The sequence below is a fragment of the Sus scrofa genome, chromosome 11 (genome assembly GCF_000003025.6).
Source record: "Sus scrofa isolate TJ Tabasco breed Duroc chromosome 11, Sscrofa11.1, whole genome shotgun sequence".
Lineage (NCBI taxonomy): Eukaryota > Metazoa > Chordata > Mammalia > Artiodactyla > Suidae > Sus > Sus scrofa.
Genome location: NC_010453.5, coordinates 67975446 through 67999847, shown reverse-complemented (window position 1 = coordinate 67999847; position 24402 = coordinate 67975446). Strand labels below are relative to the sequence as shown.

Sequence of the window (24402 nt, the reverse complement as noted above, 5' to 3'; positions counted from 1 at the left end):
GTCTTCTTACATACAAATGCCTTGAACTTTGGGCTAAAGAATATTTCTTTTTTCTATAGTAAGCATAGACATCATCTAGAAATTAACAAAGGAGTTTTACATCCGAGCCATTCATTTTAAGAGAAAGTATTTGCCTGTCTGAATCATTAGTCTAGTGGAGGGAGTGTTTCCGTTTTTAGAGATCTCTTACTTTTACCCCGTAATGATGTCTGAGTTCTAGTTCACCTTTGTTTTCAAGGTCAAGAACAATTTCATTGATGTATGCAATGCATCTAGTTGTACCATATGTCCATGTTCAGTCAGTCTTTGCTGTTTTGTGACGAGGCATTATCAATCTGTCTTCCTTGGCAATGTCACTATCACTGTTAAGAGGCATTCCTTGGGAAAAAAATTACTTCCTGTCTCTTTATGGGAAATAATTTTCTCAGCTTCAAAACAGTATCTTCCTATCCCATGAAGTTGGCTAGATCTGAATGCTGGTACTATCCTGTTTGTTCAGTTTTGAAGCAGTCGAACCATCTTTCACTCAAGCCGGGCATTTCTTCAGTACCACACACCAGACCTGTTCTTAAGCATTTCAGAGAAAGGTATTTTCTTTGCTGATGGTTTGGTCCTTAGGCATGTTGTATTTATCACATGCAATTATGTGTATGTCCAGACACAGATGTTTCATTTTACTTATTAGTGCCTCGTGGATTCTTGTCATGATTTATTTCCTTTCCCTAAGTCCCTAGATTTTCTTCAAATCACTTTCCTTGTCTTTTGTTTTGCAGCTTCACTGAGGTATCATTTACATACCGTAGAATTCACTCTCAGTGTAAAGGAAACATGCAGACTTGTGCAGCCATCGCCGAGATCTAATTTTAGAACACTTCTGACACCCTGCAAAGAACTCTCATCCCCATTTGCTGTCATTCACCAGTCCTACCCCAGCTCCCGGCAATCACTGATCTAATTTCTGTCTCTATAGATTTGCCTTACCTGAACATTTCCTATAATTGGCATCATTCAATATGTGGCCTTTGTGTCTGGCTCCTTGTACTTAGCTTAATATTTTTGAGGTTCATCCATGCTCTAGTATGTGTTGATACTTCATTCCTTTTTATTGCCAAATAGTATTCTGTTCTGCTGTCTGGATAAAACACATTTTGTTTATCCTTTCACCGGGTGATGGACATTTGGCTTGTTTCCACTTTTAGGTTATCATGAGTAGCTGCTGAGAACTTTAGCATACACTCTCTGGGTGGACATATCCTTTCATTTTTCTGAGATGGATACTTAGGAGTGGAACTGCTAGGTAATGTGGTAACTCTCCCGTTTTTAGGCAGTGTTAAACCATTTCCCAGAGTGGCAACATACGAGGGGTCCAGATGCTTCACATCCTTGCCAACAGTCAGTGTGGCCAGTCTTTTAGAAGTTTAGCCATCCTAACATGTGGAATCTAAAATATGGCACAAATGAACCTGTCTACAAAACAGACACAGACTCATGGACGTAGAGATCAGACTTGTGATTGCCAGGTGGGGGGGAGTGGGATGGACTGGAAGTTTGGGGTTAGTACACGCAAACTGTTGCTTTTAGAATGGCTAAACAGCAATGCGTAGCATAGGGAATTATATCCCATCTCTTGGGACAGACTATGAGGGACAACAACATAAAAAAAGAATGTGGGTATGTGTATATATATGTGTGTGTGTGTGTATGACTGAGTCATTTTGCTGTACAGCAACAGTTGGCATAACATTGTAAATCAAATATACTTTAATAAAAAAATTTTAGGCATCCTATATTCTATTAGGCTAAAATACGTATGGAAGTTCAAATACAGGTAGAGGGTGAGTCTGCATGCTGAGGGGTCAGAGGGTGGTGGCGCCATGTAGTGGGATGTCGTTATAGTTTTAATTTTCATTTCCTTAATGAAACTGAGCATCTTTTTATGTGCTTATTGACCATTCTCATTCCTTGGTGATCCTAGTTTTTGAAAAATACTATTATTATTATTATTATTATTTTTTGGCCACAACATGCAGTGAGTGTCCTGATCTGGTGTTGCTGTGGCTGTGGCGTAGGCTGGTGGCTACAGCTCCAGTTCAACCCTCTCCTGGGAACCTTTAGATGCAGTGGGTGCAGCCCTAAAAAGACTAAAAATAAAAAAAGTGCCAAGTCTTTTTACAATTTTTTTTCTTTTTCCTTCCTTCCTTCCTTCCTTCCTTTACAATTTTTTTGTAAAATTGTTAAGTAGGTAACTGAAAAGGTAAAAAGAGAACATTAACGTATCCTGGAGGTAGTGACTACAGGAATTAGCCATCAGCCCTGGAACTGGAGGGACCAAGGGTTGAGATTGTGCTTTTAGGTTGTGTAGGCTTACAGTAGGGGCTCCCCGGAGCTGAAACCCAGAGTGAGTGCTGCGTAGTCGGTTTCTGAGGGGGCGCATAACGAGGATGGTTCTGTAAGTGCTGGAGAAATGGCAAACCTGGTTCAGCTGCTGCACCGGAAGGGGCTGCTCTTGCCAGGGGGAAGCAGTGTCCCTAGGTGACACTAGGATCCAGAGCCAGCAGGGAGCTGGCACCCAGGAGCAAACTCCTTCTTCCTAGGCTTTGCAGTCTCCCTCTGGTGCCCCCTGCTGGCAAGCCTACCAGGGACCCAGTTAGTAAAACAATGGTTTTCAGAGGACCAGGGTGGGACTAGAGCTGGAAGACTATAGCTTAATAAGTGGCACCGCCACCCTCTGACCCCTCAGCATGCAGACTCACCCTCTACACGTATTTGAACTTCCATACGTATTTTAGCCTAATAGAATATAGATATCCTTCGTGCAAATGAAGGTGTTCTCACTGGCTCCTCAAAGGAGGAGTCTCAAAGTCTCACGGCGTCCATCTTTGAGGAGAGTAACATTATCCATTTCTGTGCTTTGTTAGTTAATCCTTAAATTCAGTGCAGTCTCACGTGAATATGTGCTGCCCAAAATCTACATTGTAAAGTTAAGTTTCAACAGCAATGCCTGTGTGAAATGATACAAGTGGAAGGAGGAGAAGAGAAAAAATTGGTGTATACTCTCTCTCTCTCTCTCTCTCTCACACACACACACACACACACACACACCCCCCAAGCAGGAAAGAAACATGCATAAGTGCTGCAGTGTTCATTTCTCTCACTGGCCATTCAGCAGTAGTTATTTGTATCTTTATTCTTCTCTTCCTCGTTCCTTATGGCTTTTACCCCAGCCAGGACCACAGCTGATTAGACCTCTTCACCTGAACATCTGAATTCTCAGTGATCTTGCCTTTCTTTGGATTGTTGTGGTTTTTCATGAACTTGTACTGTTGGGCGTAGAAATACTAAGGGATGCCTTGGAGTTCCCGTCATGGTGCAGTGGTTAACAAACCTGACTAGGAACCATGAGGTTGCGGGTTTGATCCCTGGCCTTGCTCAGTGGGTCAAGGATCCGGCATTGCCGTGAGCTGTGGTGTGGGTTCCAGACGTGGCTCGGATCTGGCGTTGCTGTGGCTCTGGTGTAGGCTGGCAGCAACAGCTCCGATTGGACCCGTAGCCTGGGAACCTCTATGTGCCGCGGAAAGCGGCCCTAGAAAAGGCAAAAAAAAAAAAAAAAAAAAGAAAAGAAAAGAAAAGAAATGCTAAGAGATGCCTTGAAGAATCCACCGTGGGTTCCAGCCTTAGGTCTTCACGACCCTGTGGCAGGAAGGAACCCAGTTTCCTCTTCCTCTAGCTGGTAGCATATCCTCCTCATTTGCCTTCTGGTTCAGCAGCTCGAGGAGTCCCCAGATATCCAGGTGGCAGTCTCACCTTTCATTTCATTGTGCATTGTCATCTCCCTTTAATGGAAGCATTCTTCCCTTTACATCCAGGCCCTCTGTACCAGCAGGGATGGAGGGTGTTATTAGGGCAATAGCGTGTCCACTCCTGCCTCTGCCCCTTGACTCCGGAACCAGTGTCTTCTGACTTGGGGAGAGGCAGCTGCTTCAAAGCGTATGTAGTACATCGTGTGAGATGGAAAGGCATCCTTTCGGAATGTCCTTACAACTCCTGTCTTCAGCTGGCCCTTCCGTTTTGTTCTTGGGGCAGTTGCTTGTAGGGAGTGGGAAGCGTGGTGAGACTGGTGAATTCCAAGTGCTGACAGACGCTGCTTCGTAAGTGGTACATGTGACGTTTTCAAATGGCAGGTCATGAGCATGGCGGTCCTGTGCTTACTGGGCTGTGGCCAGTCACCTCCCTTCCTTCCGTCCCTTCTTCTCTTCCTTCCAGGGAGCTCCATAGACTGGAGAGGCTGGGGTAGAAAATAATACAGTGTAACATGTTCAAGGACACATATTTGGGGGGGAAATACTCATATGTATACTTATTGGATCATGATTTAAAATTCATTTCTTAATATAATTCATGGTGACAATACTTTGAAAACTACTGGTCCAAGGAGACATTGGGACTTGCGGGTTTCTTCCCTCTAGTTTCCTGTGATGTGTTAGCTCCAGGCCACATGAAGTCAGTGTCAGCTGCAGTCCTGCAGTGGTCCTACCCACCAGGGTGGATTTCTCTGGAAATCTTGTTTACTTCTAACAAGTCAAAGGATGGCAATCATGAGTGAGATCACCTATAAAATGTAACTTTCAGGGTTGTTTAGAAGTTTAAGTGAGACCAAGTGACTGAGTTCTGCCCTCAGCATCTGGCAGGTAGTGGGAAGTAGGTCCAGGCAATGAACTCTGTTAAAGATGCGCCCAGCACTGTTTACGTGGTGTTTTTCTGTAAATTTCCCCGTAAGATTTATATTTACTATGTAAATCGCCTCCATTGTTTAGGTGACTAAGGTGACCTAAATCGAGTCAGTTATGTGATTTGAATAAAATTTCAGAACCCCTGTTTATAATCTATTTCTTTCCACCCCTTCTGACTTTCTTTCCAAATGATATTTTTACTTGGATCTTGAGAGCCTTGTGGTTAAAGCAGAGATGAAAATTTTGTGGGACTGGATCTGCAAAATAAACTTCTTAGAGTGAATTGGGATAGATGTCTCCACCCTCAGGCCCAGCCCTTGCCTAACAGAATGAATGAGCCAAAGTTATTGACTCAAAAGGTTTCCCTGAAGTGCTCTACAAATTAAAGCAGAATAGCTTTAACTGGCCATTGTTGACGAAGTCATCTCAGCGTTCTCTTCTGTCTGTCCCTCCCATATACAGTGCCAGGAAAACATTTTTGGGAGTTGGCCGTGTTGGAGGCAGTGATGCACTCTGGAGAGAGAGCTGTGTTGAATTGCTTTCAGGAGCAATTCAATCTTTTTAATAAGTTACAGGTGTACAATGTAGCGATTCACAATTTTCAAATGTTATACTCCATTTAGACTTATTATAGAATATTTGCTATAGTCCCCTTGAACAGTAATACATCCTTGGAGCTTATTTTATGCCTAATGTTTGTACCTCTTAATCCCCTACCGATACCTTGCCCCTCCCCCTCCCCTCTCCCCACTGGTAACCACCAGTTGATTCTCTGTATCTGAGTCCGCTTCTTTTTTCTTTCTTTCTTTTTTTTAACTACATTCACTAGTTTGTTTTACTTTTTGGATTCCACATGTAAGTAATATAGCATAGTGTATTTGTCCTCTGTCTGGCTTATTCCATTTAGGATAATACCCTGCAAGTTCATCCATGTTCCTGCAAATGGCAAAATTTCATTCTTTTTTCCGACTGAGCCGTATTCCATTGCATGTATGTACTGCATCTTCTTTATCTGTTCATCTGTTGATGGACAGTTAGGTTGCCTCCATATCTTGGCGATTGTACATAGTGTTGCTATGAACATTCAGGTACATCTATCTTTCTGAGTTAGTATTTTTTTTTTTTTTAATATATACCCAGGAGTGGAATTGTTGGCTTACATGGCAGTTCTATTTTTCATTTTTTTGAGAAACCTCCATACTGTTTTCCACAGTGGCTGTATGAATTTACATTCCCGCCAGCAACGTTTGAGGGCTCCCTTATCTCCACGTCTTTGTCAGAATTCGTTATTTATGTATTTATTTTTATGTTAGCCATTCTGACAGGTGTGAGGTGATATCTTGTAGTTTTGATTTGCATTTCCCTAATGATTGGTGATGTTGAGCATCTTTTTGTGTGCCTCTTGCATGTCCTTTTGGGAGAAATATTTATTCAGGTCTTCTGCCCATTTTTTATTTTATTTTTTATTTTTAATTGTGCCTGTGGCATTTGGAAGTTCCCTGGCTAGGGATCAGACTTGCTCCACAGCAGTGACAGCGCAGGGAATCCACCAAGCCACCAGGGAACTCCAGTTTGTTTGTTTTTTTGGTGTTGAGATGTATAAGGTATTTATATATTTTACATATTAACCCCTTATCGGTTATATCCTGTGCAAATACTTCCTCACATTCAGTAGGTTGTCTTTGTTTTTTGGTGGTTTCCTTTGCTTTGGTTTTATTTCCTTTGTTTTAGGAGACAGATCAAAAAGATGATTTATCTCAAAGAATGTTCTGCCTGTGTTGTCCCTCATATGGCCTTACATTTTTTAACAACGGAAGACATTATGTATTATACAATTTACCCTTTAAAGTGTACCCTTCAGTGGTTTCCAGTATATTCACAAAGTTATATATCCATCCTTATAATCAATTTGAGGACATTTTTATTACTTTCGAAAGAAACTCTGTACCCCTAAGCTGTTGCCCCCTAATCCTGCCCTACCTAGCTGCCTAGCCCCAGACAGTCACTCATCTATTGTCTCTATAGATTTGCTTATTCTGGACATTTTATACTAACAAAAGTATACAATATGTTGTCCTTTGTGACTGGCTTCTTTCACTTGGCATAGTGTTTTCAAGGTTGTAGTATGGATCAGAAGTTCATTTCTTTTTATTGCTGAATAATATTTCATTGTATGGGTACATAGCATTTTGTTCATCCATTCATCAGTTGGTGGGCATTTGAGTTGTTTCCAGTTTTTGGCTATTGTGAGTAATACTGCTAGGAACAGTCATACACAGATTTTTGTGTGAACATGTTTTCAACCTTCTTGGGTATATAGCTAGGAATGGAATTGCTGGGTCTTATGGTAACTCTGTGCTTAAGGAGGAACTGCCTGTTTTCCAAAGTAGCTGCCCTATTTTACGTTTCTACCAAAAGCGTGTGAGTGATCCGGTCTCTCCACATCCTCCCCAACACTTGTTACTGACGTGTCTTTTTAATGTTAGCCGTCCTCGTAGGTATGAAGTGCCGTCACATGGTTTTGATTTGCATTTCTCCAGTGACTTTTCGTTTGGGTTTTGGCCATTTGTATGTTGTCTTTGGGTTCTGTCTGGTTTTAGTTGGCATCGAGGGATGGCAGTATCTGTAATCTGTGCAACTGGTATGTGGAAACTGGTTTCCCAGAAAAGTTTTCACTTCCTTGACATAGTGAAATTCACTTACACATCAGAGAATGTTTGGTCAAAGTAACATTCTTTTGTTTTAATTTTTATTTATTCTTTTCTTTTTTTGCCTTTTAGGGCTGCACCTGCAGCATATGGAAGTTGCCTGGCTGGGGGTCGAGTTGGAGCTACAGCTGCCTGCCTACACCACAGCCACAGCAGCATGGGATCCAAGCCATGTCTGTGACCTCCACCACAGCTCACAGCAGCACCGGATCCTTAACCCACTGATCAAGGCCAGGGATCAAGTCCACATCCTAATGGATGCTAGTGGGGTTTATAACCCGCTGAGCCACAGTGGGAACTCCACATTCTTTTAAAACGCAATTATAGTTAAGCCACATTCCACCCACAGGGTGAATATAGAAGACCACAGTGAACACAGCCCGCGCCAACATCCAACTGTAAATGGGATACTAAGTGAAACACGAGGAAGCAGAGCAAACTCGTGAGGACAAATGGCCAGAACTCACAGGGACATCCTCTTGGCCTCTGCTAGCCTCTTCCAAGGAAATTCTATTTGGGCAGACAGCTGAAGAGACCACGTAGTGGCAAGATACTGAGTTAAACCACAGAAAAGGTACACAGCATGATTCGTGTGCAAATGCACTCATGAAGCACTTCATGTGCTTCAAATACGGAGTTACGGCCACGGGAACGTTGTCATTACATGTGAAGAGAGGAAAAAATTCAGATCCCACATACCTCAAGTACTTGTATCTTACATTGTAGCAGCAGAATATCTGAAATTTTTACACTCACTGCACCAGTTCAGAAATAGTGTCTCAACATGAATGAGAAAAGGAAATAAAAAGGCTAGTATAAAGTTTGAATTTGCCATTTTAAAAACTATTGCAATTACACTTCAAAAAATAAAAAGAGGAGTTCCCGTGGTGACGCAGTGGTTAACGAATCTGACTGGGAACCATGAGGTTGTGGGTTCGATCCCTGGCCTTGCTCAGTGGGTTAACTATCCGGCGTTGCCGTGAGCTGTGGTGTAGGTTGCAGACGTGGCTTGGATCCCGAGTTGCTGTGGCTGTGGGGTAGGCTGGCGGCTACGGCTCCGATTCGACCCCTAGCCTGGGAACCTCCATATGCTGCAGGAGCGGCCCAAGAAATGGCAAAAAGACCAAAAAAAAAAAAAAAAAAAGTTTTTATTTAAAAACACTTCCATAATTCCCATATTAAAAAAAAAAATCTTTTTAATGATCTTTGCTGAAACCTGCACATCTTCACCACTATCTTAATTCCCTTTTCCTGTTCCAACACCCACATTTCTCTCTTTTAATTATTATTATTATTATTATTATTTTTAAACCCACAGGGCTTTTCAAAGGTCATTTATCGTTTACTGATTGAATATAAAATAGGGTGTGGACAGACCAACTTAAATAAGGTTTCTTTGTTCAGCAGAATTCACTGCATTAATATTTGAAGTATGGACTGTTGGGGATGGAGGTAGGCTCTTCATAGGGACTGGCCATCATAAGGATACTTAAGTAGAATGAATGACATGTTGGATTGCATTCTACCCACACTCCACTTATTTAAGTTTATGAAGGGTGGCTGTGCCACGTGTGGTGTGTGGTTACGTGGTGTCTTCATTTCAGCACCGCGGAGTGGACAGAATGCCACTCTCTTCCCAGCCTCCCAAGGTAGGACCCCAGGTCTGACCTGGGTGGAAGGCTTATATCTGTATGAATTCAGTTGATAGTTCTAGATTGTATTAGGCGTCCCTGCAGAGTCTTCTTTATCCACATCTTTCTGAGAAAGTATTAAGTAAATCTACCGCCCAGACAGTTCGGACTTTTCAAAGAGATTCGAAGCAGGAAGACACTTGGCGAGGAGAGAGCCGGGAGTGGGAGCAGCAGCTCCAGATGGCTGTGCTCTGGGGAGGCTCGGACCTGAGAAGTGTTTGGGGTGGTCTCTGTGGCTGAGGGGCTGAGGTGTATCGGGACCAGCAAATCTTCCCCTGAACTTACTGTTGGTACAGGTTTTCCGCTGGTTTGCACAGCGTGGAGCCCCTTTCCCAGACCGAAAATGCATGCCCCGAGGGCAGCCCCAGGTACCTCCCATGTTAGTGTATTCCTGGGCAGTGGGGCCCCAGCAGTATTCAGACATTGGTGACTGTGTCAGGCATGGTGGCCGTCATGTAGTAATCCTTCATGAAATAGAAAACAGCAGCTATTTACATATTTATAGCAATTTCTTCTTTGAGTTCTCTCCTGTTATTGTATCTGAACTTGAGAACCTTGTGGAATAGGAGGAGTAGATACTATCCTCTGTGCTCTCTCTCTTTCTTTTTTTTTTTTTTTTTTTTTTTTTTTGGTCTTTTTAGGGCCATACCCATGGCATATGGAGGTTCCCAGGCCAGGGATCTAATCGGAGCTACAGCTACCAGCCTACACCACAGCCACAGCAACGCCAGGCCCAAGCTGCGTCTGTGACCTACACCATGGCTCATGGCACTGCTGGATCTTTAGCCCACTGAGCGAGACCAGGGATTGAAGCCATGTTCTCATGGATGCTAGTTGGGTTGGTTAACTGCTGAGCCACGATGGGAACTCCTGCCCCTCCTATTTTACACAACGGCTTTATTAAGATCTAATTTACCGTTGGAGTCATTCCATATAAACGGGATGCACCCCAGAAGGGTGACAAGATTTATTACACCCAGAGTGAAGTTCTCTGAGAAAAGCAGGGCTGGGCCCAAGCAGGTCCTAAAAAAACTTGACAGAGCAGAGAAAGGAGACCAGCTTGAGGATTTTGTGGTGGTTAGAGGGTGAGGCTGGGGTGAGGGTCCCCGAGAGTGGCCTGAATTTCCCACTGGCGTTGAAGGAGGGTGCCACTGTGGCCCTTTCTATCATTTGCCCACAAGGGGAAGAAAGAGAGGTGAGCCTTGAAAGCTGTTAGCAGTAGAACCTCAAAAAGGAGTCAGGCTCTTTGTTGTATTCACATACCACAAAATTCACCTTTTAAAATGTTCCTTGGAGTTCCCATCGTGGTGCAGTGGTTAACGAATCCGACTAGGAACCATGAGGTTGCGGGTTCGATCCCTGCCCTTGCTCAGTGGGTTAACGATCTGGCGTTGCCGTGAGCTGTGGTGTAGGTTGCAGACATGGCTCAGATCCTGAGTTGCTGTGGCTGTGGCGTAGGCCGGTGGCTACAGCTCCGATTAGACCCCTAGCCAAGGAACCTCCATATGCCGAGGGAGCAGCCCAAGAAATGGCAAAAAGAAAAAAAAATAAAAAATAAAAAATAAAATGTTCCTTATACAACATGGGGAACATAGCCAGTATTTTTAGCAGCTATTAGTGGACTATAACCTTTAAAAATTGTGAATCACTATATGGTACACTGTAACTTACATAATATTGTACACCAACTACTTCAATAAAAAGTGTTCATTCGGGTGGTTTTTAGTATAGCCACACACTGTATATTGTGTAGAGACAACATATATGCTAGAAACACCAATTTCTGAACATTTTCATTACCCTTAAAAGAAATTCCGTAGCTATTTGCAGTCACCCTCCATCCCTGGTGGCCACTAATCTACACTTTATTTCTATGGATTTACCTTTTCTGGACATTTTGTTCAAAGAGAATTGTATAACAGGAGGTCTTTTTCGCCTGGCTTTTTACACTCAGCATGACTTTTTCTGCATCACCCACATTGCAGCATCCATCAGTACTTCATTCCTTTTTTACGGCTGAATAACATTCCACTGTGTGGTCCTACTGTGCTGTCCTGATTTGTCATATTAGAAGATGACTGACTTGGAATATCTGAGGGTGGGCTGGTACTGGGAGAGCCAGGTATCACTGGCAGAAGAGGAAGTCATGGGTTTGGGTCCCAAAGGGGACATCCAGTCTTGGGAGTGTGTGTAAGTTAGCGGTGATATTTCACGATATGATAGTAAATGTGATCTCTGAATTGAAATATGCACCCTGTAGGTAGCTGAGCTGGTTGCCAATAGATATTATCCATCCATTCATGTCCTCTGACGGAATTCATGGTAATTATCATTTTAAACTATCTGAGATCATTCTGAGGCAGAAAAATAATTGAAACCACATATATATTTTGAAGGATTCATTTTGTCATGCTTTTATTAGCATGAAACTCTCTTTTTGACCTTGTTGAATTCTTGGCTCTAAATGTTTCATGTTTTTCTTGCCCACTAATTTTGTTGGTTGGAAAGTGATTAATATTTAAAATTGATACAAGTTGCTTAAATGCTTATTAATGTATCTCGAAAACAGTGCTTTTTCCTTTGAACGATTGTTAGGAAATTGTTTATTCTCTTCCATTATTTTAAATATTAACTTAGGATTTTAAGTAAATCAGATAGAATATACTAGCAGCTTTAGCTTTGCTTGGTTATCATTTATGATTCTTTGTAAAGTTCAAACATGATCTTTTGTATCTTAATAGTATTCGCTGGCTTCTGTAGCCAGGATGTCTAAAATAAGTAATAATAGTAAGTTAAGTTTAAATTTCTAGGTACCTTTTTTTTCACTTATAGTGATTTTTATTTTTTCCATTACAGCTGGTTTACAGTGTTCTGTCAGTTTTCTACTGTACAGCAAGGTGACCCAGTCACATATACATGTATACATTCTTTTTTCTTACATTATTATGTTCCATCATAAGTGACTAGACATAGTTCCCAGTGCTTTTTTTTTTTAAATGGCCACACTCATGGCATATGGAAGTTCCTGAGCCAGGGATTGAATTCCAGCCACAGATGCAACCTATGCCACAGCTGTGGCAACACTGACTCCTTTAACCCACTGTGCCTGCTGCAGTTGGGTTCTTAATCCACTCTGCCACAGCAGGAACTCCCATCTTTATTTATTTATTCACTTAAGTATTATTTTAAAAATTGTTTCCTTTACAGTACAGAAGTTAGGTTAGTTGGTGAATTTTCTGAAATCTCAAGGCAGTTAGTTTTTTTATTTTTATTTTTTGATTTTTAGGGCCAGACCTGCGGCATATGAAAGTTCCCGGGCTAGGGGTCGAACCCAGAGTTGCAACTGCTGGCCTACACCACAGCCACAGCAATGCCCATCCAAGCCCCATCTGTGAACCACACCACGGCTCATGGCAACACTGGATACTTAAGCCACTGGGCAAGGCCAGGGGTGAAATCTGCATCCTTATGGATAGTAGTTGTGTTTGTTACTCCTGAGCAACAATGGGAACGCTCAAGGCAGATATTTTTTAACCAAGGTGTTTAGTGTTTTAGTCTGCAATATTCATGTTATTTCTCTCCAGCATTGTGATGTCACATCAGACAAGGATCTCCTGATGTCAGGATTTGGGTATCACCTTGGACACTGTAGCCCTGTTTTAACAGAATTACCGTTCTGAAGCCCATCCTCTCCAGATTCTATAGACCACATGTATCTAGTCTGGGGCTTTTTTTTCCACCTGTGGCCAGTATCACTACTCCTTTGCTCTCTGTAGCTATTTGATACACTTTGCATAAAAATTCAGGAGCTAGAGGAACCTAGACTTTTGCTTATATGTTGGGCCTAGTAGGTAAACATGGAAAACAGAAATGTTACAATTATGTGACTGCCTGGTGTTCTCTGAAGATCTGTTTTCACTGTGTTACACAGGTTTCTATTACCAACTTACAGGTACTCAATTATAATTCACTCCAACTTTGAGATCTATAGATAGAAAATGAAAACCATCTGTTGTTTTGTGAAAAAGGGGAGAATAAGAGAACAGATTTTAAAAGAGCAGTAACTTTTCTAGATGCATGTGGTGGGTGGGAGGGGTTTCCCTGTGTGTTCAACTGGTCTTTTTACGTAATTCCCTTTCCATTTTCTAAAAGGAAAACAGCCCGAGCCAACTTGCTGTTATGTCAATGCCAAGCTCTCCTATCAGCCATCCCCAGAGATACGTACCAGGTAGTGTAGTGTTACTGAGTTTTTCTGTGGAGGAAGGACCTGGATTATTTATTCATCAAAAATAATTACCTTGTTATCTGTGGGACTTAAACGGGCATTTGCCATGGCTTCAGAAGGTGCCAGGTCACCCCGTATCCATGTTCTCATTTGCATCTTTGGGTAGGAGACCCAGGAGAATTCCTTTAGGCAGTGCAAAACTTGCCAGCTCCCTTTGTAGCAAAGGGTGGAAGTGGGCAGAAGTCAGGATTGACACAGCAATTTCGTGTTCCCTTGTGGTTTGCTGTCAGCAAGCTGTTACCCACACACGCAAAAGGTTGTTTGAAGTGGACTTACACATGTTTCCATAGCAGCAGTCATCTTAGTGATTCCTCTCGTTTTTGGACTTTTTTTTTTCCCTTTTGCTTCTCTGTTCCTCGCTGATGCAGGATTAAACAAACAGCATATTTAGGTCAAGGAAAGAGATGTTTGCTAATATAGATGCTAGGCTAAGCATTCTGGGAGAGAGGTTTCTTGCAGCAGATGAACATTCTTTGTGCCTTCCAGCAGCATCTGCAGCAGGGTGGCTGTCTGGCACCGTCTTTTTCATTTTGGGCAGGTTCTGAGATTCAGAACAATCCCAGGCAAATCACAAGAGCCGGCGGTTTTCCAGTAATCACATGGAAATCTTCTGCTTATTTGTTCTTTGACATTAACAGTGAAGAAATCTATTGGAAAAACGATACTTTAAAGGTTTTGGTGCATCCGAGGTGTGTCATCTTGTTTTTGCACCTCCCCTCCTGTTTTCTGCTCGGAGCCCGGATTTTTTTTGTCAGGCTGTTGGGCAGGAGCGGAATCTAGTACAGCAGCTCGGAGCTTCCCTTCTGTTCTGGTGTCGGCAACTGCCTGTCATGAAGATGGTACAGTGGGAGCCTGCTCTGCAGAGCCAAGGACGATGATGTGGAAATGGAGTAGAGCTTGCTAGAAATCTGAACATCCACACCTTGGGGATGGGTTGCACTACTAGTGTGATTCTGTTTAAAGGCATCCGCACCGTTTTTGAAAGAAACTGTGCTTATATGTGCAAACAGCAAGGAGAGAATAATGCCCTTGAATACACAGCCTACAACTGGACAAAAGAAGATTCAGAACTATTGATCTCCTCCTGCCTGGTAAATCCTGTCTCTTAATTAACAAGTAGTTTGATGGTGTTAGAATAAACGAATCTTTACTTGTAAAGCAAATACATTTCTTTATTTCAGTATGCTTGCATAGCCTGTGTGTATAAATGGGTAATTAGTGGCCTTAAGTTTAAATTAGGAGGTGCCTGTTTGTATGTGTGAGAATGTCATGTGTTCATCAAAGCTGATAAGAGAGCAGCTGGACTAAGATAATTGATTACAGAACAGTTTTCTAAGTTAGCTTTATGGGCTTACATGTTCTTGGTATAGTCCCAGAAATAATACTAGGCAAAGCCTGTATTTAGGGTAATTTATGTTTAACCCTCTACCTATGATGGTGAATTATTCGGTCCCTTTACATCTTAGCCTTTTACTTGGCTGGATTTCCTTACTAATGGCTTGTGGTCAGTCCTTCGATTCCGGGGAGACATTTAAAGGGAACATGAAAGAAAACTAATGGGTGTGAGAAACATCTTTACAGTTTTATTATTTTTAAATCCAGCTGTTTCTCATGTTTTCAGGGGAAGGCTCTTGAGAGCCGAAGGAGGCTTCGCTGGCACTTGTGTGTTCTCTCCTCCTTTCCAGCGCACGGGGAGGTGTCAGGGCACAGATGGGTGTGCCTCTCGCTGGCCTGCTCACAGCCGCCCGGGCTCCTCCTCTCTCAGGGTGCCCTGCCATTTCTCCTGTTCTTAGCCCAGTTTTTGTCAGAACGAGTGGGGGGATGATATACGTGGGAGCTTCTGTGCGTGAGGATGGCCAGCAGGCGCTCAGTATGGCGAGGGCAGGGCGTGCGGGAACCCCGAAACCTCTCCTGGTCCTTAGGCTGCTGTCTGAGACTGAGAGGGAGGCTGGCGTGCCCTGTGCACCTCGGGATCAGACCAGGTCGCCCCGACCTTGCAGGAGCCCCGAGCGAGTGCATGTTTTGGAGCGGCTTATGTGGTGTTAGCTCCCACAGTCCTTGGGAGGAGAGAAGAGAGAGCATCTTGGGGCATCAGATGCGTTTTGGAAAGCAGAGAGTGTTATGTGGGGGAATGGAGTTTAAGTGGTGCTGTTTTAACTATTAAATATTTTAAACCCTAAGGTATTTTGGGATACGCTTTTGAGAAGAGCTGGCATCAGAGATTAGAAGGACTGGCTCATTACCGCGTCTGTGCCATTAGCGTATCCATACCCCTGACAGCCCTGGAGTGGTGTGGCCTGTGATGCCATTGCCTCTCCCGTGCCACCAGCTTCTGTCCCCCCAGGCTGCACTGACTTGTGTTTGGTTAACCTGCCTTTGAGAGACTCTGTCTCTGTGTGTGTTTTTATTTCTGTTTTATTCCAAGAGGGAATATATACTGCCAGGGGCATTGTGGGAGCTCTGGTTCCAGATTCCAAAACACTGGTCTTGTGCCGTGGACTGGATGCTCTCTGCCCACCACCCTTGGCCACAACTGCAGACCCAGAAAGATGGCAGGACCGTGTGTGCATGTAGCCGAGGTGCTGTGGGTGGAAAGATGCCCTTCTCATTCCACACTTGCCTCCCTGCCTCTGTCCTGGACCCTGTGGCTTCTTCTCTGTTTGGCAGATAGTGGTCCTTTGCAAAGGAGAGCCAGACCATCCTTCTCTGCTCAGAGTCAGTTCTAGTGGTTTCAGATCCATCCCTGCCTGCCCACTGCTCCCTCTTTCCTCCTTGATGTCCCGATCCTTCTCTCTGGCCTCTCCTCCTCGGATCTCTACCCAGGCGTTTACCTGGTCCACCCCCGGCCTCTTGTGGGCTTTGCTCAGATGTCGCCTTGGCCTTTGCGCACCGGTGTAATGCTGCTGTGCCCCCAGCACATCCTTCTCTGAGTCCCCACCATAGTTTCTCCCTAATGCTGATCTCACCTGACACACAGTTAAGCGGCAATAACAGCATAAGTACAGTAATAGTAATTAGTGTTACTGTAGTACTTACGCAGGAGTAAGATTTATGATGGTAGGGATTTTTGTCTGTTTCACTTACTGCTCTGCCCCAACAGCCAGAACGACACCTGATTCCTAGTAAGTGGTTGGTTAATGAGGGAATTCTAGTGAAATAGTTTTAATGGTCCTGAACTTGAACTTGGAGAAGCTGTTGAGAAGACATGTTATCTTCTAAAACCAGTCCTTTTTTTTTTCCCCAAAAAATTTTTTGAGCTATCTTTAGAAGTTATATGGTCCAAGGCTGGCTGTTCTGTGGGCGCGCTATGGTCCTGAGTGACAGTTGATGATACTGTCTTTGGATATTGCCTGGGCTGTCTCTGTTGAGGCCTCTTCTGTGATGTGGGCATTTAGGACCTTCTCGTCCTTTGGTTCGATCCAGCCAAACCCTTTACGAAGAGAGGGCTGCCCACCGGCACCCCCTCAGGCCTGCTCCATGCAGAGCAGGCTGCCCTTCCCATCAGGCAGGCGTGGGTCACTGTCAGGCTCCTCAGCCTTGGTCGGGAGGGTGTCTGTCCTTCCTGCAGCTCCGGCCTGTGGCTCTGCCTTACTGTCAGCAGGTAGAGCTGCATGGTGCCTGCTCCTCAGGGTATAACCCCCACCCCGCCACTCAATGCATAACAAACCTGGTGGAGGAGACATCCTGGTCATGAGGCCACCCTTCTTCTAGAGATTCTGCAGTATCCCAGGTATCTGTCTGCCTGTCCATCGGCACCTGCACGGGGGGACTATCTCATTTTGGCCTCAGTGGAATCGCTGCTCCTGAACTAAGCTTTGTGTTTTTCTCTTGCCCACACCGAAGGGCATCATAGAAACATCCTTATGAAAGTCATGTCCACTGTGAGGGTGTTGAGGGCACTGCTCATTTGCTTTCAGAGCAGCAGAGTGGCACCGACAGTGTAGTTGGCTAAGAGTGCCAACTGGAGCCAGGCTTCAGGATTTGAATCCCAGATCCACTGCTTGCTTGCTGTGTGAGTTCAGACAATTTACTTAACCTCTCTGTTCCTCAGGTTCTTTAATCCATTAAATGCAGATAATAACAGTACTTATTACCTCATGGTGTTGCTAAATGAGTGAATAGGTCTAAAGTTCTTAGGACAGCGTGTAAGTTAGTGCTAATTGTTAGCAATCATAATTATTTCTGTTTTTTAGTACTCCTTTTATGAGGAGCCCTGGAAGGAATTTCTTCTCTCCATGCTCTGAATGGTTGTGCTTTTCCTGAGGAACTGCTTTATTTTTCTTGGATACATTATGATTATGCAGCTGACCTCAGCTTTCGCTTCAATTGACTATTAAAAGCAAGTTCACATATATGATCTGGTTCTAACAGATACATAGATTCTTTCAAAATGATTTGTTTTTTTGTATTGCCCTTAAACCTTTGCTTCTTATTTTCCTGTACTACTATTTTATCATTGTCTGCTTTTTCTCATCTGCTTATTAAAATACTTTTAATCTTCTTCTGTATGTATTTATGTAAATCACCTTAAATCCTTTTCAAACAAAGCAGAATATGTATTAATAATCTAATAGAGAACTATATAGTGAAGAAAAAACCTTTAAGTTGGCTCTGAAGCAAAATCAGATTTCTTTGTTTAAACATTAAATTAATTTAATTCCATAAAAATCTTATTTTATTAAGCTTGCCTTTTTTTTTTACATTTTCTTCTAACGTAAGTTGCATGTTTTTCTCGTGCTAAATGCTGTATCAGAATTAAGACATTTTTCTATAATTCAGTTGGCATTTGTGCTATATGTTAAATCTTTATCTTTTATCTAAAAATTACTTGTTTTTTTATTAAAGTATACTTGTTTAAAAAAATCAATTATCTTGAATGCAGACATTAGTTTTGTGAGGCCGAAGCTGTGTGATCGTGTACAGGAAGCTTCTTTTTATGCCTAAAAGACACGAATCAGCCCCACGATGGGTGGTACACTGGGGAAAGGGCTTATCTGGCAGTTGTGGACTGACTGAATTTCAAGTGCGCACGCTTAAATTTTGGTTAGTGATTCTGCCATGGTGGAGGGGCAGGACTGAGTTGGGACAGATTTTCTTCCCGTGTATAGGTATTTTTTTCTAAAGTCTCTCTTTTCTAATTAATGAAAGTTCAGCTCCTTCAAGTTTGCCTTTGAGTGCTTCTTTGTGCTGGGTGTTGAATGTCCAGGAATGAGGGGGGCGCTCAGGCCCCAATGGGCACGGTCAGAGGGCATGAAGGCACGGCTTGGCCCAGGCACCTTCCACCAGGAGGGGCAGCTTGAGCTGAGACAAAACGCTCATAAATCCCATTTTTCCTCATCTGGGAGGTGTGTGATGGACTCAGCCTGGGTGACTAGAACTTGACCTGTTTTACTCGTAGCCAGAACTAGAATCTTCCCTGCTCTTCCTGTGTCAGTGGACAAACTGAGGAGCCGTGGGATTGTTCTGTACCGTATTCTCTTTTTCCCAGTTATAACCGGTGTGGAAGAACTCACTCGGTTCGAACCCTGAAGCGGCGAGGCCTCTGTCAGCAGCTTCATAGGGAGCAGTGAGGAAGGCACACTCCTGCCGGTCACCAGGGCAGAAAACAAGCTTTCTTTTTTTTTTTTTTGCTATTTCTTGGGCCGCTCCCACGGCATATGGAGGTTCCCAGGCTAGGGGTCCAATCGGAGCTATAGCCACCTGGCCTACACCAGAGCCACAGCAACGCGGGATCCGAGCCGCGTCTGCAACCTACACCACAGCTCACGGCAATGCTGGATCCCCAACCCACTGAGCAAGGGCAGGGACCGAACCCTCAACCTCATCGTTCCTAGTCGGATTCGTTAACCACTGCGCCACGACGGGAACTCCCAGAAAACAAGCTTTCTTGTCTTCAGTTTCTTTTGTGACACGCTGCGATGATAGAGCGATCATTTTATCCATTGTAAATTAGCAGTTACCCTTTTTCTCTTACCTCCCTAAACCTTTGGAGTTTTCGTGCTTCTCCTGTTACAATATTGGCTACCTGTCCTCAGTGGTTTCTCAGCTTGTCTCGCTGCATAGAATTTTATCAGACCGCCGTAGTCGCCCCAGGCTCAACAGGCCTTCCTCGTGTAAGATAGCTCTTGGCTGGAAGAATCCTTGGCCTTCTCCCGTGTGCCCTGTGCGGAGAGCAGAGTGGCAGGCCATACGCTCTTCGCTCTCTGGAGCCTGTAGTGCTGCGTGTGTGTGGCTGGGTGGCTGGGGGCCGGGGAGGGGAGGTAATGGTATAACCAGGGACAGAAGGCACGTGAAAAGTGTGTAACCCCTGCCCACTTGAGGCAGTGGGGAAAGGAAGGGCCGATCTGGATTATTTTAGGTGTTCTCTCCTAACGGTTTCTTATACCGCCACAACTGCCTTGAGGTTTAAGAAAACAGAAACCTGCTTGGCTGCCTTCTGGAACACTCCTTTGGTTCTAGGTCTGGTCACAGGACCATGGCTTTGGGTAGGCGCAGTTTTCCATTTTATTTCCATCCTTCCTAATGATGCCCAGGAGGTTTGGTTACCTCTTTTGATCCCAGCAGTAAATTGGGTTGATGTTTTCAAGGAACAGTCTGCTCAGATTCCTAGATCCATTTCCTGCATCCTGAGATGGCATTGCTTTATCGATGCTGCTTTTTGTGAGTGCAGCCAGCACGAGCTAGCAAGAGAGAGTATTGTACATTTCCCCAGTGATTTAAAAAATTTACCATCTTTTTAATATTATTATTCAATCGTAAATAGGAAATTAATACTCATAGAAACCCAGTGTACTGTATGTGCTGATATAAACGTTTTGAGGCAAAACCTTCTAGAATTTCATCCATGGGAAGTGTTGCTCATAAAAATTATATATATCTAGATATATATTTATCTATATCTATATCTAGGTAGGTAGGTAGAGTTGCCATGGACTGAACTGTGTTCTTTTTCCTACCTGCAATTGATACGTACAAGCCTAAATCTGCAGGGTGACTGCATCTGGAGATTGGGTCTTTAGTTAAATGCGGTTGTAAGGGTGGGGCCCTAACCCAGTAGGACTGTGGTCATCGGAGAAGAGGGAGAAATCTCTCTGCCATGTGAGCACACAGCCAGAGGCAGCTGTCTGTGACCCAGGAGGAGGGTCCTTACCAGGAACCGACCGACCGTGCTGGCACCCTGACCTTGAACAGTAGCCTCCAGAACTCTGAGAAAATAAATTTCTGTTGTTTAGGCCACTCAGTCTGTGGTATTTTGTTATGGCAGCCCAAGCTGGCTCTTAACAATACTGGCTAGTATTTTGTTATCTAGTCTTGTTACTTGATTTAAATAGACTCACAAGCATCTTTCCATGTTCATGAGTATGCTATAATCATATCTCATTCTTAATAGCGTCATGTCATTGTATGGACGTGTCTTAGTTCATTTCAGGCTGCTATAACAGATTAACATAGATTGAGTGACTTATAAACAATAAATGTGTGTTTCTCACAGTTCTGGAGGATGGGAAATTCAAATCAAGGCATCTATAGATTTGCTGTCTGGTGAGGACCCACTTCTTGTTCACTGGGTGGCTGTCCTCTCACATGGAGGAGCGGGTGAGGGAGCTCTTTGGGGGCCTCTTTTTTTTTTTTTTTTTTTTAGGGCCGCACCCTTGGCATGTGGAGGTTCCCAGGTTAGGGGTCGAATCGGAGCTGTAGCCACCGGGCTACGCCACAGCCACAGCAACACCAGATCTGTGACCTACGCTATAGCTCACAGTAACGCCAGATCCTTAACCCGCTGAGTGAGGCCAGGGATTGAACCTGCAACCTCATGGTTCCTAGTCGGATTCTTTTCCACTGAGCCACGACAGGAACTCCAAGGGGGCCTCTTTTATAAAGAGCGTTAACCCCCTTCATGGTGGTTCCAACCTCAGGGGTCTCCCCTCCAAACACCTACGCATTGGGAATTAGGTTTCAACGTCTGAATTATGTGGGGCCACAAACATTCACGGTGGAGGAAGTGACATTTTATTTAACCTATACCCATTCCATTTGTTTTGCAATTGCCAATGTATGATAAACGTCTTTGCATAAGTACTTGAAATACTTGTTAAATTATTTTCTTAGCACAGACTTCTAGACTTGGAATAGCTGGGTCAAAATATATTTGCTTTAGGAGTTCCTGTTGTGGCGCAGTGGTTAACGAACCTGACTAGGAACCATGAGGTTGTAGGTTCCATTCCTGGCCTTGCTCGGTGGGTGAAGAATCCGGTGTTGCCGTGAGCTGTGGTGTAGGTCGAAGATGCAGCTTGGATCCCACGTTGCTCTGGCTCTGGTGTAGGCCAGGGCTACAACTCCGATTAGACCCCTAACCTGGGAACCTCCATATGCCGAGGGAGCAGCCCTAGAAAAGGCAAAAAGACAAAAAATTAAAAAATATATATATATAAATTATATTCGCTTTTAAAAAATTTTGTTACCTGTAGCCAGATTGCCCTCCAGAAATACTGTTTTGCGATTTTTAAAAATTGAAGATGAGAAAATGTGTTTTCTGCCCTTGTAACTTCTTCAAGCAGTTTGCCTTCATTATTGCTTTTTATTAAGCTGTTGATGGAGTTAGCTGCTCAGCAGAATAATATCAGCTTAGATTGCTATATGCTTAGGCAGTAACATAGTCATACAGTCATACCAGGGTTCAAATTAGCACTAATTTTGCCTCAACTTCTGGAAGCATGACCACTAGCATTCTTAAATATCCCAGGGGAATTCTGAAATGTTCCATTGTAGGGGCTGGAATGTGTTTATTCTGGGAGGTCTTCAACCTTTTAGAGTTGGTAGCTTTTTCATAGACATTAAAGAGGAAAGAGCCACAGAAATATTGAGTGGAAACAGATGAGTAAGACTGTTATTGTTTTGCTCGGCTTGCTTTTTTGATATTCAGACTAGCTGACTTATGTTTCTCCTGCAGATTTGGGGAGAAGCAACAACTTTTTTGTTGTGTAAAAGTAGCACTGATTATCTTTCATATTTAGAATACATAATCACCTTAGAAAATTTGGAGACTACAGAGAAAAATAAAGAGGAAAACAAAACCAGCCATAGTCCACAACCCAGAAATAATTACTGCTTAACATGTATTGTGTTTTCTAATATTTTCCCCTGTTTATGCAGATATAAAAATACTATAATATTCCATAAATAATTCTGATGCTTTTTTCTCTTACCATTTTCTCTTTTTTTTTACCTTTTTCCCCCCTTTAAAAGTTTTATTGAAATACAGTTGATTTACAGTGGTGAGTTTTGCTGTACAACAAAGTCAGTGTCATACATGTAACACATCCATTCTCTTTCAGATTCTTTTCCCATCTTACGTTTTCTCAGCTAACATGTTATTTAATATGTGTGTAATAGTCCATTGTGATGTATTTACTAGAATTTCTTGAAATACCTTTCTCTTGTTAGGCATTCAGGTTGTCATACATTAGGCTTACTGGTGACATCTTTACCCAAACAGCTTTCTATGGATCCGTAATTATTTTCATGGGCTAGATTCACAGTCATGAACTTGTTCTGGCAGGAGCGAATTTTTAGAAGGCCCTTTAAGGCATATTGTTTTTATTCCTTGACGATTGATCCAAGTTACATTCCTAGCACCAGTGAATATTAATCTTGTTTTAAATATGATTGCCAACATCATCTTGCCAGTTTGAGAGACAAAGATAAAATTTCACACTCCAAATTCTTTATGTTCCTGTCAAATATTTCTCCATTTTGTCATTTGACTTTAATTTTGTTTACTTTCTTTATAGTACCTGTTTTAATAACGAGTTTACATGTGTGTGATAAGCATAATAGTCTTTCCTCTGTGATTTCTTCCATTACTTTTTTTTTTTTTTGGTCTTTTTGCCTTTTCTAGGGGTGCTCCCGCGGCATATGGAGGTTCCCAGGCTAGGGGTCGAATCAGAGCTGTAGCCGCCGGCCTACGCCAGAGCCACAGCAACGCGGGATCCAAGCTGCATCTGCGACCTACACCACAGCTCATGGCAATGCTGGATCCTTAACCCACTGAGCAAGGCCAGGGATCGAACCCACAATCTCATGGTTCCTAGTCGGATTCGTTGACCGCTGAGCCATGGCGGGAACTCCTTCCATTACTTTTATGCTTAGAAATTTTTGCCTATGTCAGGTCAGATATTCACCATTATTTTCTTCTAGAATTTGTTTGCTTGCTTATTTATTGATTTACTATTTGGCCCTTTCATCCAAGGGAACTGCTTGCTGCCTGGTTTTACAAAAAAAGTTTTATTGGCACAAAGCCATACTTAATTTGTTTTCAAGTTGTCTCTGACTTCTTTCATAGTGACGGAATTGAGTAGTCACAACAGGGGTCTATAATATTTACTGACTTACAATATTTTTTAGCTGATCCTTTACAGAAAGTTTGCTTAGCCCTGCTTTAGTCAGTCCAGAGTTTACTGGATATATAGTTTGGTTGAAGCTCTCATTTGAGTTCCTCCTTACCCCCAACACTCATTTGTCCCCGTTCTGTATTTTGAATAATCCATTCCTTAGTCATTGATTTGTGATCCTGTCTTTGTTATAGTTTATGTTCCTTTATGTACTAGGCTTGGTTTTGGCGCTATTCTTTGTCCACTATATAAGCAAAGTTCTTATCCAGCTGTCAGTTTAATTACAGTTTGGTGAAAATAGAAATAAAGAATTTTTTTTTTTTTTGGTCTTTTTGCCTTTTCTATGGCTGCTCCTGCAGCATTTGGAGGTTCCCAGGCTAGGGGTCTAATCAGAGCTACAGCTGCTGGCCTACACCACAGCCACAGCAAGGCCAGATCTGAGTCACATCTGCAACCTATACACAGCTCACAGCAACGCCAGATCCTTAACCCACTGGGCAAGGCCAGGGATCGAACCCACAATCTCATGGTTCCTAGTCGGATTCGTTGACCGCTGAGCCATGGCGGGAACTCCAGAAATAAAGAATTTGAGGAGAG

At 43.2% G+C, this 24402-nt stretch overlaps 1 protein-coding gene across 23 annotated transcripts in view; it reads left to right on the top strand.

The window, feature by feature from the left end:
- The window catches only part of DOCK9 (dedicator of cytokinesis 9), a 288344-nt gene that overhangs the window by 52505 nt on the left and 211437 nt on the right, over positions 1 to 24402 (top strand). For 8 of the 23 annotated variants that reach the window (XM_021065825.1, XM_021065845.1, XM_021065822.1 and 5 more), the window contains exon 1: positions 13224 to 14505. The exons of 7 other annotated variants lie outside the window; for them this stretch is intronic. In XM_021065825.1, coding sequence (XP_020921484.1) covers positions 14344 to 14505 — 162 coding nt within the window. In that variant the 5' untranslated portion in view covers positions 13224 to 14343. Of the gene's footprint in view, positions 1 to 13222; positions 14506 to 24402 lie in introns of those variants that run through there. 8 more of the 23 variants (XM_021065839.1, XM_021065835.1, XM_021065833.1 and 5 more) reach the window with 3 other exon arrangements.